Source organism: Benincasa hispida, chromosome 2 (genome assembly GCF_009727055.1).
Source record: "Benincasa hispida cultivar B227 chromosome 2, ASM972705v1, whole genome shotgun sequence".
NCBI lineage: Eukaryota > Viridiplantae > Streptophyta > Magnoliopsida > Cucurbitales > Cucurbitaceae > Benincasa > Benincasa hispida.
In genome coordinates this window covers 43,987,348-44,001,720 of record NC_052350.1, presented here as the reverse complement: position 1 = coordinate 44,001,720, position 14,373 = coordinate 43,987,348, and the positions used below count along the sequence as shown (strand labels likewise).

The window sequence follows — 14,373 nt, the reverse complement described above, 5'->3', positions numbered from 1 at the left end:
ATCTCCCTTACATTCTCTCTTTTTACTCGTCTTCAACTACTTAACACATCGAAAACCAGAAAAACAAACAAAAAAACCATAGTTCACTCATCTCGCTCACATTCGCGCTCTCCAGTGTCGCTCTACCAATTTCACTCTCACTTATCTCGCTCACAAACTCTTTCTACTCGTCTTCAACCACAAAACACATTGAAAACCAAAAAAACAAACAAAAAAAACCATATGAGTGTATTTCTAAACCCAAAACGAGCCACAAAGCCCCATTACCGATCAATGTAAGACATTTTCAGGCACATATTGAAAGATTTATCGATCAGATTCAATTTGTCAGCGGCAGTAGAATTGTTTGCAAGTCGGAAATAATTTTTTCGTTTATGAGCGATACGAAGCCATTAGCCATGGAAAATTTGAATGAAGAATAGTTTAGTTTTGGTGGATTCTCAGTAAAAAGGTAAGAAGACGAAGAAGTAAGGGCAACTTACGTAATTTGATATGACGATGATATCAGGTCAATTGACATTATTTTTTAAAAATGGGTCATTTGATATTTTAGGTTCAATTTTTGGGTCATCCGTACAAATTTCAAATAAATCCTTTTTTGGGCATCCTCCATTTCACCGGTTATTCTTTCTCTCTTCGCCTTTTCCTTCTCCACTTATCGATGCTGAATGCTGAATGGTAATGGTGTTCTTCTTATTGAAGTTTGTTTGCGGGTTTTCTTGTATGCAATATCACGAGTTGTTTGCTAGAACACTAGTGGGGTTTGTTGATTTATTAAGGCGAACCACATTTTCTATCTGAATTACTTGTACAGTCATGAACAACATCTTCTTGCAGCCGTTGCAGACCTCTTCGCTGGCGACCACAGACCACGAGCGACCGTCATGAGTCTCCTCCTCCAGGGACGCTACGGCAGTACCCACGAAACCCAACCCAGGTGATTGTGTTAGCTTGGTTGGTGTACTCTCTTTTCGACGGTGAACACTAGCGACACTTTCGAACGCTGCTCCAGCAGTGATTTTCAACGACGGTATGTTGCGTGTTTGGTGGTCGAATTCTTGGCTCACGCTTAGATTGTCCTCAAATCAGTCTACCATCTATCCATAAGGTTTGGATCAGCAAGTTTAGACATATTCGGACACCAATCGACAAAGAACGAAGCCCTTTTTGGTAAGATTCAATGAGTGTAGTTGCTCGATTTTTCCTTTCAGATTGGATTTAAGTGTTCAAATTAGATTATAAGTCATTGGAATTCTTCTATTGTTATGTTTGGATCAATTTTGAAGTATTCGATTAAGGTTCAGTAAGTATTAGCGCACTTTGAACCCTTTTGAACTCGATCAAAGTATGTTAGATCAGCCTGTGACTGGTGGGAACTTTCTATTTGTAGTTTTGGACTATTTTGTAGTGATCGATTAAGATTTATAGTGGATTTTGACTTAGAATATATCTTTTAAACAATCTCTTGGTCTCGATTAAGGTTTTTGAACTGAGTTAACTTCTAAACGTTGTCTTATTTTTTTAGGCCTCTAGAAGATTGGAATTCAAGAAGGTGAAATTGAAATTTTGATTGAGATTATAGAACTGTTAATCGAGGTAAGTAGCTGCATCCCTTACAAAGCAGAAAATTGTTTCAACAATTATGTTTTGAATGTCTGACAAATGTATGAAAGCATGATTTATGTGATTTGAGGATTGAGTGAAATTGTTTTGTGTATTTTAATTGTTTCTGTCACATGAAAGTATGTGATGGTTCAAAATTATTTCAAACGAAAAATATGTTTTTGAAATGTTTGAATGGTTTAGTTTGTTGAATTCTTTTGTTTTTGATAGAATCAACTGCTTTCATTGATAAAAGAAAATGAAAAAAACACAAAGGATACAAAAAAAGAAGCCACGAAGAAACCTGCTAGAGAAAGGTTTCCAACTAAGGAAGATGAATTCTTCTACTGAAATTGTTATTTGAAATTGCATATTTTGTTTCAAATATTATGAAAGATTCAATTAGGGCTATCCGGATATGCCAAATTTTGTTTTGGGATTGTATGTTTGTTGTGTAGTAGCCAGATTTGGAATTGATGGTAAATGGCATGATTGAAACATATTTGTGGGAAGACACTTTATAGTCGTTTGGCATTCCATTGGCATGAAGATTTATATGTTGCACTCAGACGGCTTCACACTTAAGTGCATTGAATTTTCTGGTAGATTTTTAATCATCATATATGAATGAATAGTGTTTTGAAAAGCCCTCTCGGGCGCTCATCTAGGCGCGTCTAGGCTTAAGACCAAGGTCTGGTTCAAGGCGAGGCTCACAACCTTGCACATTGGTTTCTTTTTTTTTTTTTTTTTTCATTATTTTAAAAAATAGTAATAATTAGAGCTTTTCCTTCCTTATTAACTAAAAAATAGCCCGCACTTTTTTTGCTCCTTGCGCTTAAGCCCAAAAGACTATTGTGCTTTATTGTGCTTTGAGCTTTAAAAAAGACTGAGAATGCATGACGTAACGATTAGTGTTACCAATGGGTAACATATGTCTGGTCTACTCCAATTATGCATTTTTTCCACTTTGTTAAATGAAAGTATTGAATGATTGAAAGTTTTATTTAATTAAAAGTATTTGAAAGTTTTGTTTTATTGAAAATCTATACAGGAAATTGAGAAGTGCTTATTGAGAATTTGTTGTTCTTATTGGAAAGAAAGAGGAAAATTGGGGAAGTGTATATTTTATTCAATCACTTCTCACTATAAATTAGGAATCCAACAAATAATCCAAAATCTGAAAAACCGAACTAAACCACTAGTTTGGTTTGATTTTTTAGTATAAAATTGGATGTCTTGATTTGTATTTGGAGAAAATAAAAAATTATTGGTTTGGAGCTTTTCTTGATTGAAAAGACCATTCAAAACCGAATTGAGTCGAGGGTATATATATACCCTTAAAAATAAATTCTAACCTTAGGTCCCTTTTTAGTATTTTAATTATTATGGTGCATTTATATTTGTTGTTTAGAAAAATGACCAAGTATTATGGTGCATATATTTTTGCTACTTAAAAAGAGCAAAAAGGACCAATTTAAAACAAAAGCACAAAAAAAGGAAAAAAAAAAAAAAAGAAAAAAGAAAAAAAGGAAGGCAAAAGATTGAGAACCAAACCGACAATAAATTGAATCGAATAAAAATCAATCTGTTGGTTTTGTTCTTTATTGATATCAGTTTGGTTCATTTCTTTGTAAAATTGATCGGGTTGGTTTGGTTCTTGGTGTGCCCCAAAATTGACAAGCCAAATTGACTTTCGCCTCTACTATAAATACCAATTCGGAATGCTAAAATTAGTTTAGCTAACAACATGAAATCAACAACAAACTCCACTAACCTAATTCTTCAAAACTATCCACTGACTCCAAATATAGATACTTAAACTAACTATCTATCAACAACTTTTCTAGAAATAGGACCTTGGACTATTTCAAAACAACTAAAAATTGACTTGCAACTTGAGTTAACTAACATACTCTTCTCGACTCAAATGCTGGCATGTTGTAAACACCTAGCTTGCTCATAAGAACTTGAAAATGACTAACACTGAAAGACTTAGTGAAGATACTTGCTATTTCCTCCTCTGCATTGCAATTGCAATGAATTAGTTGCACTTCTCCTTCCTTTTGCATCTCTCTCAAAACTTAAGGGAGTGTTTGGAGCATTGAGTTGGTTATTATAGTCAATGGGTTATAATAGTCTGTTTTGAGGTGTAGATCATTTTAATTTGAGTGGTAATAATCCGTATTTTGGGTGCAAACTATTTTAGTTTGGGTAGAAAACAGTAAACATTGTAACAAAGAGGGAAAAAGGGGATGAGTAGGAAATAGTAAACATTATAAATTGTAGGCTATAATAGTTGGAAACACCAACTATTAAAATTGGAGCCCCAAACATAAAACCCACTCCACCCACTTGAAGTTGGGGGCCAAACACCACCTAATATATTATCTTAAAATGTTTGGTCCTTCCATGGAAAAATGGATTCAAAGAAATAACTCAATTAGCTTGATTACCTACAACGATCTTCATACTCTCTTCTTGCTTTAGATGTAAATCATGCATCCTTCACCCAAACAACTTGGTTTATTGTTGCAACTGCAACAATGAACTCAAAGTTGAGATATAGTGGCTCAATCAGTTGCAATAGTGGCTTAATCAACTACAGAAGTTGAGTTCATTCCGCAACAGTTGTAGTAGTAAACCTAGTTGTTTGGTTGAATAAGTTGATGTATGACTTACATTTGAAACAAGAAGATAGTGTGAAGGTGTTTGTGGATAATCAAACTACTTTACTGCTTCGAATCCAGTTTTTCCTAGGACCAAACATTTTAAAATAATTTTTTTTTTGAAAGATATGCAAAAGGGAGGAGAATTGTAGTTGGTTCATTGCAACTCAGAGGAGCAAACAACAGTTATATTTGGTAAGTCTTTTAGTGTTGTCATTTTTGAGCTCTTAGGAGCAACTTAGGTGTTTGCAGTATTTCAGACAGGAGGAGTATGTTAGTTAACTTAAGCTGCAAGTCTATTTTTAGTTGTTTTGAATTAATTCAAGGTCCTAGTTTCCAAGGGAGTCGTAAAGAAACAGTTAGTTTAAGTATCTATATTTGGAGTTAGTGGCTAGTTTTGTAAAATTAGGTTAGTGGTGTTTATTACTTATTTTATGTGGTCAACTAAGCTATTTTTAGTATTTAGAATTGGTATTTATAGTGAGAAATGATTGGATAAAATGTATACTTCCCCACTTCTCTTTCTCTCTAATAAGAACAACAATACTTTTCTACTCAATTTTGTTTTTTTTTGAAAATATTTTCACCTGAAGGATCGGGTGGTAGTTTTGGAAGAAATGAAGTTTGGTGCATTTTGGCACAAGGCATTGAGAGATTTATTTTCAGGATCTGATAGCTTATCTTAGATATCGTTTGTAATAGATTTTTTATTCGGCTGTATAGTGTTCTAGTTTTTTAATTTTACTTTTCACACTTTTGTTTATAATAACTGTATAGTACGGGTTGTTGCAACTATGTTGTTTGTGTGAAACCAATTTTGTTTCTTGTGTACGAGGGTGGTTGGCTGTATTGGATCACAATGTTTTGCTCATCGGCAGGTTTTTGGGAGATCTTTGTGATGAGTGATCAAAGAAGACACAGAATTTTGATGGTCTCTGATTTCTTTTATCCCAACTTTGGTGGTGTGGAAAGTCACATTTATTGTCTCTCACAATGTCTTCTGAAACTTGGTCACAAGGTTAGAGATGACCCTTCAATGTTTTGTTTTGTTTTATTTTGTTGTTTTTATTATTATTATTATTATTATTCTTTTAAGGAAGCATAAACTATTCATGGATATGATGAATTGGAATACAAAAAAAAAAAAAAAAGTTTTTATCAGTTAACAACTACAAAAAACACCTTCAGTGATTAGCAAGGGTAGTTAAGCTATAATTATAAAACAGAGGAGAAAATTTTCTTCAAGCATGGCTAAAGGAGATCTAGATTCTATAAAATAGTTTATCTTGACTCTCATTTGTGAAGGTGCGGCCTACAAGCATTGCATTTGAACTAAAGATTCCATAAGAAAGATGTCCTTCTATGAAGCACAAACACGGATAGGATACGATGATACGTCAATATCCAAAAACTAGGATACTGATACGTTAAAGATACTTTTTTAAAAAAAATTAGGATAGAGGTAAATTTAATATAAAGATACCAAATGTAATCCACTAAGTCCATGAAAAATCATAAAATGTCTAGTTAATGACAATAGTACAAAATACAATACAAACACTAAAATACAATTCAATAAGCAACATTAGAGACATTGAACTATAATAGTCAATTGAATGCAATAGAAAAAGGGACTTAGATTGATTATAGAATAAAAAAAAGATCAGAGAGAGAAGTATGAAGGTAAATGAAGAACTTCTTCGTTGAATTGTTCAAGATATTCAAGTGGGTATGAAAGTAAATGAAGAACTTCGCTGAATTGTTCAAGATATTAAGTGGGTTATATTTTGCGGGACTTTGTGGGGACTTAAATGAAGATGAAGATTAGATGATTCTAGGGTTTGGTCTTTTATTTTTATTTTTTTCCTTTTAGTTTTGGATTAGGCAGTGAGCTTTTTAAATAAGTTGCTTGATTTGGATTGGGAAAGATTAGATGAGTTGTTTATATTTTTTCTTTAAAAAAAGGTCAGCGTAAAAATAGATACGCCAAATCGTGTGTCAAATCTGTATTCGGGAAGTATATCAGAGTGTCGGTTATGATACGGATTCTTTGCCTAACATGAAATATCTGTGCTTTATAGATGACCTTACTTGATTAAGATATGTTTTACAACAGTATCTTTGAGTTTAAAGGTTCCCTTGGATAACAAATGATTTTTTTGGTTTTGAAATTTATGTTAAAAAATCTAACTTGGAACCTCTCTCTCTCTTCCCTTCACTACATTCGACTCTACTTTGTCTAGATTTTACATCCTAAGAGAATATATATATATATATATATATCTCAAAATTGTGTGAATCTTAACTATTAAATGTAACATATCATCTAGTTTGTTATTTCTAGAAGCGCTTAAATGTGTCAAAGTATACAATTATGTGTGTTTAAGTGAATGTGACTCTTCGTTAAGAGTAAAATAGTAAATTTATGGATGCTTTTTCAACAACTTCATCTCATATATATATCCACCTCGTAATTGAATGTCCAAGTCTCTTATTTTGTAACAAAAAAGCTGACAAGCTCAAGATCAGGAGCCCATGAAGCGGACATAAATATTCTTATTATGGAATTTTTTTGCACTCGTACATTGAATAAATTAAGTAATATGAAAAATCATAGATATACAGATGGGAAATTTTTCAATATTTTGGTCCCAGTCTCCATCGAGTTCTCTTTCCTAGCTTTTTGCATGCTTAGTAAGCCAAATTTGATATCTGTGCAAGTTTAAATTTCTATCAATTGTGAAAATTTTTAGAAATCAATTGTCTAGGTTGTGGCGATGACCCATGCTTATGGAAATCGTAGCGGTGTGAGATACATGACAGGTGGCTTAAAAGTGTATTATGTACCATGGAAACCATTTCTAATGCAAAATACATTGCCAACATTCTATGGGACACTTCCAATTGTCAGGACAATCCTGATTCGAGAAAAAATTACGTTAGTGCATGGCCACCAGGCCTTTTCAACTCTTTGCCATGAAGCTTTGATGCATGCAAGGACCATGGGATACAAGGTTGTATTTACAGATCATTCTCTATATGGTTTTGCTGATGTGGGAAGCATCCATATGAACAAAGTATTGCAATTTACTTTAGCAGATGTTAGTGAGGCTATATGCGTTTCACATACTAGTAAGGAAAACACAGTTCTACGATCAGGTTTGCCTCCAGAAAAGGTTTTTGTAGTACCTAATGCTGTTGATACTGCTATGTTTAAGCCTGCTTTGAACCGACCCAGTACAAATGAGATTATCATTGTGGTTGTAAGTCGATTGGTTTATCGCAAGGGGGCAGATTTGCTAGTCGAGGTCATTCCTGAAGTCTGTCGGATGTTTGCTAATGTAAGTTTTAAGTCAAGCTGATGGTTCTTTGAAGTATAAGCATTTGATATTCTTCTTCTATGTGGTTGATTCGCCTGAACTTATTCCTAGGGATGTTTCTTTGGTTTTCTAGTCTGGACTTCCTAGTTCAATGGTTGTATTGAGTTTTGCCATAAGTCAAGTGATAATGTACTTCATTAGTTTCTTAGTGCACGAATCCCTGCCATTTAAGAATGATATCAATAGCTTGGCCTATTTATATGTCAATATCATTAAGGTTAAGTCGAATTTTATACACATTCTCAACTTTAAAAATAGAATTCTAGTATAAAATTCAAGTAAAATGGTGCTTAATGATTACAATTGGGTATATCAATGAGTATGACCATTATGTTGTGGAGTGATGCCCTATGTCTAGGATGGAAATTTCATGTCGTGAGCATGCTCATCTGCAGAAAGATGTGATTGGAGTATTTAATTCTTAGATTACATGTAACTTTCACAGGTGCGATTCATTATTGGAGGAGATGGACCAAAACGTGTGCGGCTGGAAGAGATGAGGGAAAAGCATGGTCTTCAAGATCGAGTTGAGATGTTGGGAGCTGTTCCACATGCTCACGTTCGATCAGTTCTTATATCTGGCCATATATTTCTTAATAGGTTGCCACTTCTGGAGTTTTCTACTTGAACTACAGATTTTACTCAAGGTTTAAACTAAATGTTTTCATTCTTTTTGAAAAAATAAGGTTTTTCTCTGTTCTTTAATTGATGTTGTCAATCAAAACTAAAACAATTCTGCCACTGGGTTGATGTCAAATGAAATTTTATTTATTTTTTCCATCCTTCCTGGAGTGAAAGGTGAATACGAGAAATGTTAATTTGGTGCAGATTCGAACTGTGAATTTTTGTTAAAAATGAGGTTGACTTATTTTCAATCTCTGAATGTTGGTACTTTTAAAGACTTTGGGAATAGAAACAGTTTGAGAATCATGTTGTCATAGACCTTGTACTACTGTAGTAAATTCAATATCTTTTGGTGTTTACTAAAAGGATCATGGAACTTGTAGACTTGAAAATAAACCATTTACATGATTGTTTCTGTTTTCTCCATGTTATATTTGGATTTTCATCGCCTCCATGCTGTTGGTTGCTACATTTTCCTTGATGTTTATTCTAAAATCAAAGAGTACATGGTAATGAAGATGTTGACTAGAACACAGAAATCTAGTTGTGTGTTGGTTCTATCATCACCTGTCTGTAAATGTGTATTTTCATTTCGGTCTGACTCTTACCATTCTTACAGTTCTTTAACGGAAGCTTTTTGCATAGCCATATTAGAGGCTGCTAGTTGTGGATTATTAACAGTTAGTACACGGGTTGGAGGTGTGCCAGAGGTGGGCAAGAATAGAAGTTCATTTCTACCTCTTCCATTTTAATATTTCATAATACACTGTCCTTTAATTTCTTGAACTTTTTGATTCATTTTATGATTTGGCCGTTTATGTTATGTTCTCAGGTTCTACCAGATGACATGGTTGTACTTGCAGAACCTGATCCCGGTGATATGGTACAGGCTATTAAGAAGGCAATTACCATACTTCCTACGATTGACCCACAAGAAATGCATAATCGTGTGAGTGCATTCTTTGAAGGAAAAATAACAAAACGTTTCTCTAGGAACATCTGGCAATATTTTACGTACTAATTTTGTTCTCTCTCAATCTTAAAAAAAAAAAAAAAATCTTAGATGAAGAAATTGTATGATTGGCATGATGTTGCAAGGAGGACAGTTATTGTTTATGACTATGCTCTGAGAAGCTCGGATCAAAATCTTCTTGGACGACTCTCCAGGTATTGATATGTTGGTGTGTCACCGTTTAGACAGAGAATTGATATGCTTAAATTGGAATTTGAGAGAACACATCTGTCAGAATCCAGATAATTTGGTCAATCTGAAAACTAGAGCAATCTGTTTTGTCATTTGTGCAACTTGCTGCGTCACAACTAAAATCTATATTTCAGGTATCTCTCATGTGGGTCGTGGGCTGGAAAGCTTTTTTGTTTGGTTATGATCATCGACTTTTTGCTATGGTATTTTTTGAAACTATGGCAGGTAATATAGTTGCACTCCTTTTGGTTTCACTGCAATATCTTCCAATGTTCATTTTATATTGTATTGACTACCCTCTAAACTCTAAATATAGCCTGATGAGAACATTGAAGTTGTGCCTGATTTTAAATTGACGTGCAATCAAGATCAGGGGCCAATGCATGACATCAACGTTGAAAAGCCATAAAATGGCTACGATCACACTGTCAAGAGTGCTTTTCCAGGTATATAACCAAAGCATGGATGCTGCCTACTTAAACTACGTGTAGATCCATGATTTTTGAGCCATGTAGTTAGAAAATTTAAATTGTATCTTGTAACTAGCTTCAAAAAGATAAAGGAAAGGCAATCCTTTCCTGGATAAATGAAATGCACTTCGTTGCCTTGTTCTTCTCTGCAAATGTCTGACAGCAAAATTATTTTCACTGTAATGTTGGGAAAAAAATGAAGTATGAATGACCAGTCTAGTTTTCTTGGAACTACTATGCTGACATTGCATGTGCCCTTTTTATCTCTCTTTTCTTGAATACTATATCTTGAATTTTCATCATTTTTTTTCCTTGAAAATTTATATACCAATTTAGGATTTAGGGCACTCGTGAATGTCAACATCATATGGCTTGTGTTTGCTTTGAATAGATACGAATATCACCTTTTGCAAAATGTTTTCTAACGAGATATTCGTTATGCAGGCGTATGTTACGAGGTTGAACTCCAGAATCTCATTCCTGTGCAATGGAAAGAAATGCATCGTCTTCCTTTTATCCTTCGTCGTGGAAAAGGTTCAGAAACATTTTTGTTCGTGAAAACAAGGTATTCTTCCCCAATGATGTAGGCTGACGCTTATTGAGTATTTTCAGAAGGAATATACAGAGATATATTAAAGAGAAGTATGTAACTTAATAACACCTAGCTCATAATCACAACTGTTTGTTGACTCCGGACCCTTCATGAGAGGTAGGAGTTTCTCTCTCTTGTGTGACTCTCACTATTTCATTTCCTTTTTTCTCCCACACTTTGGAAAGTTGCAATCTTTTTATATGGTCAAAACTTTCACATGGTTGGTCTTGCATAGGAGGATTTACACTGTTTACTTTGTTCCAGGTCTTATCTATGTTGGCTTCAATGGCACGCCTTATGCAAGCATAAGCTTTTTACGATCTTGATTATGTTTTGTGGGGTACTCTAACTTGTGAATCTGAATTGGGATCATTTCATGGAGGCTTTCTGGTGTGATTTTGGTCCATAACATAACATATCTCGCCACTTTATGTTGATGCTTCCACCTGTTGCTTCAAGACATAGGAGAGACCACCTTTTGTACAACATTTTTCTTTTCTTTTTTGCTATTCTTAAGAGTCGAGGGTAGGTATGATTTATGATATTTCTCTTTAGATGTTTGACGAAAGAAATTTGTAATCAACGTTTTCAATATTTTCAATTCTACTGTGTAATTTGCACTTTTTTTTAACCAATTTGTAATCTGAATTGGGACCATTTCATAGTTGCATAAGAGGAGTTTGTTTGTTTGTTTGTTTTCCGTTCTTTTATCTCCGGCCTTTTGATCGAGTCATATGTCTAAACAAATTTTCATATTAGCTAAGAGTGTTAATAATGCTTAGAATTGTAGTGTTTCCAAAGTAGGTGAGTAATATTAAATATATGATATAGAAAGTGTATTGGAATAATGGTGTACATTGTACTATTTGTACTATTTGTATTATTTAACTTCTCTTATTCTATGCATATAGGTATTGTTGGGAGTAGTCTAGAGAATAATTGATGCCCAAAAAAAGGACTAGAAATGATATGATTTATATTCTAAAACTAATGTTATATAACCATCACTCCATTTTTACGTGTGTTGATACTTGACTCTTACTCTCGTTTTGCTTCTTTTTTTAAAAAAAAAAATTATTTTCTTGAAATTTTTTGAGTTGACCATTCCTTTAAACATAGCGAGTAACAAAAAGGGAATAATGAATAAAAGAGAAAAGAACAGAGAAATGAAAATTACATAAATAAAATCATAAAGAACGAGTCGATAAATAAAATCACAAAGAACGAGTCGATAATTAGAATTGAGAGCAATTGAATCTTACCATGAATACATAATGGAATCCATTCTATAATTTCACTTGGTAATGGCACAAGCAAAAAAGTTATTAACTTTTGGATTCCATTTAGGCTTCTACACGTGGATTCGACATATTAATACATAATTGAAATCGCATTATTTATTTATTAGAAACACAAGAATAAAAATGGGAATTATTGCTAACATTGTATAGATCAATGGTTAGGTTCAAATTTTTTCCCAATATTTGCCGATTATTCTTTAATAAAAAAAATAATGTCAATTGACCATCTGCTAACATCATCGTCATACCAAATTACTTAATTTGTCCTTACTTCATCTTCTTACCTTTTTACAGAGAAAACCCACCAAAACCAAACCATTCTTCATTCAAATTTTCCAAGGCTAATGGCTTCGTATCGCTCATAAACGAAAAAAACTATTTCCGGCTTGCAAACGATTCTACTTCCGGCTTGCAATCGAATCTTATCGGTAAATCTTTCTTTCAATATGGTTTTTTTTTTGTTTTGGATGTGTTTTGTGGTTGAAGACGATTAGAAAGAGTTTGTAAATGAGATAAGTGAGAAACAAAAAACTCCCCTAATTTCGTGTAATGTGTGGTGGTAGAAATTTTTCTTTATTTGTTTTTTTTTTTTTTTTTTTTTTTTTTGTTTTTCTGGTTCTCGATGTGTTATGTGGTTGAAGACGAGTAAAAAGAGAGAATGAGAGGGAGATAAGGGAGAGCGACATCGGAGAGAGCGACACCAGCGAGAGCGATGTCAGTGAGAGCCATTCTAGCGAGAGTGATGCCAGCGAGAGCAAATCTAGCGAGATTTAAACAGAATGTTGTTTTACATTTTTTTTTTCTGAAGGAGTTTACTGATTGAATTTTTTAATAAATGTAGGAGTGATTTAAGATGGCTACACGTTTCAGAATAGCCGAAGCTGACCGATTCTCGGTCATGTAACCAGCTTGGCCCACATTGCCAATGCAAACAAGATTGTCAAAAAGAAGCTCACGCCAACGCAGTTGGCCATGTTCAAGAGAACAGTTTTTGGGCGATTTGTTGACGTTGATATGGTGTTCAACAGCCCAATTGTCCATCACATGTTGCTTAGAGAAGTGAAGAGGACAAAATCAGACTCAATGACATTCTCTGTCTGTGGGAAGGTTGTCACCTTTTCAAAGGATGACTTTTTGGTGATGACTGGTTTGTGGCAACCCCCATCACGAATTGATCGGAACCAGCAGTCCTCATATGAACTTGCCATCAAGTATTTTGGTAATCGAGTGACGAAGGACACTTTACACCTCCGTGAACTCGAAGAAAAATACAAGGACTTAGAGTTTAAAAACGATGATGATGCTGTGAAGATCAGCCTAGTTTATTATACTGAGGTCGCAATGATGGGGAAAAACAAGTAGAAAAATGTAGTTTACCTCAAACGTTTCAAGGACGTTCAAAGCTTGGAGTACTACAATAGTCTTGATTGGGGTACCATTATTTGGGAGAGAACATTGGATGCCCTAAAAACTGCCTTGAATGATAAGAGCAGTCTATACAAGACTAGGGTCAAATCAAATAAAAACTACGTTGTGAAGTACTCCTTACGTGGATTTCCACAAGCGTTCCAGGTAAATTTGATTAACATAATAATCGTGTTGTTTGATCTAACATTACTATTATTCTTAATATATTTTAAATTTTATTTAGGTATGGACGTACGAGATCCTAGCTTCATCGATAGTTGGGAACATTGCGAAGCGAAGGAGCAAGGTGGCTTTGCCCCGCATATTATGATGGTCATGCTCCCACTCAGTGTCCTTCAAAGTACTCGAGAGAGAGATATTCGAGTCTAACAATGTACATTTACTCTATGCATAACATGTTTATCTGGTTGTTAAATTGACACTAACCAGTTTACTGGGTTGTTAATGCAGATAAAGGTTAAAGAGGATACTGTGATGTCAAATGCTGAAAGGAAGTTTTGGGATACCTCAGTGGAACGACGACCTATATTTGAGCTAGGTGCAGATGATGATAGTTCTGAAAGTGGCTCAAGGTCGATGAGTAAGGGGGTAGTCCCGAGAGTGAAAGTGACGGTGATGACCATCATGGAGATGATAATGATGAGGTTGTCAAGATAGAGGGAGAGGATGAACCCGAGCATTCTGAGCACGAGGATGCTGAATATGGAAGGGTGGAAGGAGGGACATACACACGTAGTGATGATATGTTCCATGATATGATGGGGGACGTACGTGACCTATGGATGAGGAGTGTCGTGAGTGTGCTGCCCGCCGTAAGGAGGGAGCCAATACAGACGAATCTACTTATTCGTACCTGTGGTCCATTGATAGCGTACTATCGAGGTTGGATGGTAGTATATCAGGTTTAGATAGTCGTGTATCCAGTATGGAGGAAAACATGACTGACATGAAAGGGCAATTTTCGGCCATCTTGTCATTGTTGTAATCTATGTGCAGGGTTTGCATCATTTTATTTCTTTATGTGTTTAGCTTTTACGTGTTCGTGAACTCACCATTTTACTTTACTAATTGAAGGGTTCCACAGTGAATGAGGAGACGACCAGGTC

At 34.6% G+C, this 14,373-nt stretch overlaps 1 protein-coding gene and 1 long non-coding RNA gene across 7 annotated transcripts; both read left to right on the top strand.

Annotated features, from left to right (window-relative positions):
- The first annotated feature begins 585 nt into the window (after positions 1-585).
- LOC120071232 (phosphatidylinositol N-acetylglucosaminyltransferase subunit A) lies at positions 586-11,238 on the top strand. 6 transcript variants are annotated; one of them, XM_039023374.1, is made up of 14 exons: positions 685-1,170; positions 1,526-1,596; positions 5,147-5,286; positions 7,037-7,282; positions 7,368-7,400; positions 7,487-7,609; positions 8,094-8,248; positions 8,892-8,982; positions 9,105-9,221; positions 9,336-9,439; positions 9,611-9,701; positions 9,793-9,922; positions 10,391-10,655; positions 10,803-11,238. In XM_039023374.1, the coding sequence occupies exons 3-12, from the start codon at positions 5,167-5,169 to the stop codon at positions 9,883-9,885; spliced, it is 1,173 nt and encodes a 390-aa protein (XP_038879302.1). In that variant the 5' UTR covers positions 685-1,170; positions 1,526-1,596; positions 5,147-5,166; the 3' UTR covers positions 9,886-9,922; positions 10,391-10,655; positions 10,803-11,238. The 6 variants fall into 6 exon arrangements, with proteins under 6 accessions (XP_038879297.1, XP_038879302.1, XP_038879299.1 ...); XM_039023369.1 differs by adding an exon at positions 586-678 and having other exon boundaries at positions 838-1,170; positions 7,037-7,609; XM_039023371.1 differs by adding an exon at positions 4,395-4,463 and having other exon boundaries at positions 7,037-7,609.
- A 2,045-nt stretch (positions 11,239-13,283) lies between these two features.
- LOC120072236 lies at positions 13,284-13,768 on the top strand. The gene is made up of 3 exons (XR_005480392.1): positions 13,284-13,411; positions 13,491-13,640; positions 13,718-13,768. It is a non-coding gene; the product is annotated as an uncharacterized LOC120072236 (long non-coding RNA).
- Positions 13,769-14,373: the final 605 nt, after the last annotated feature.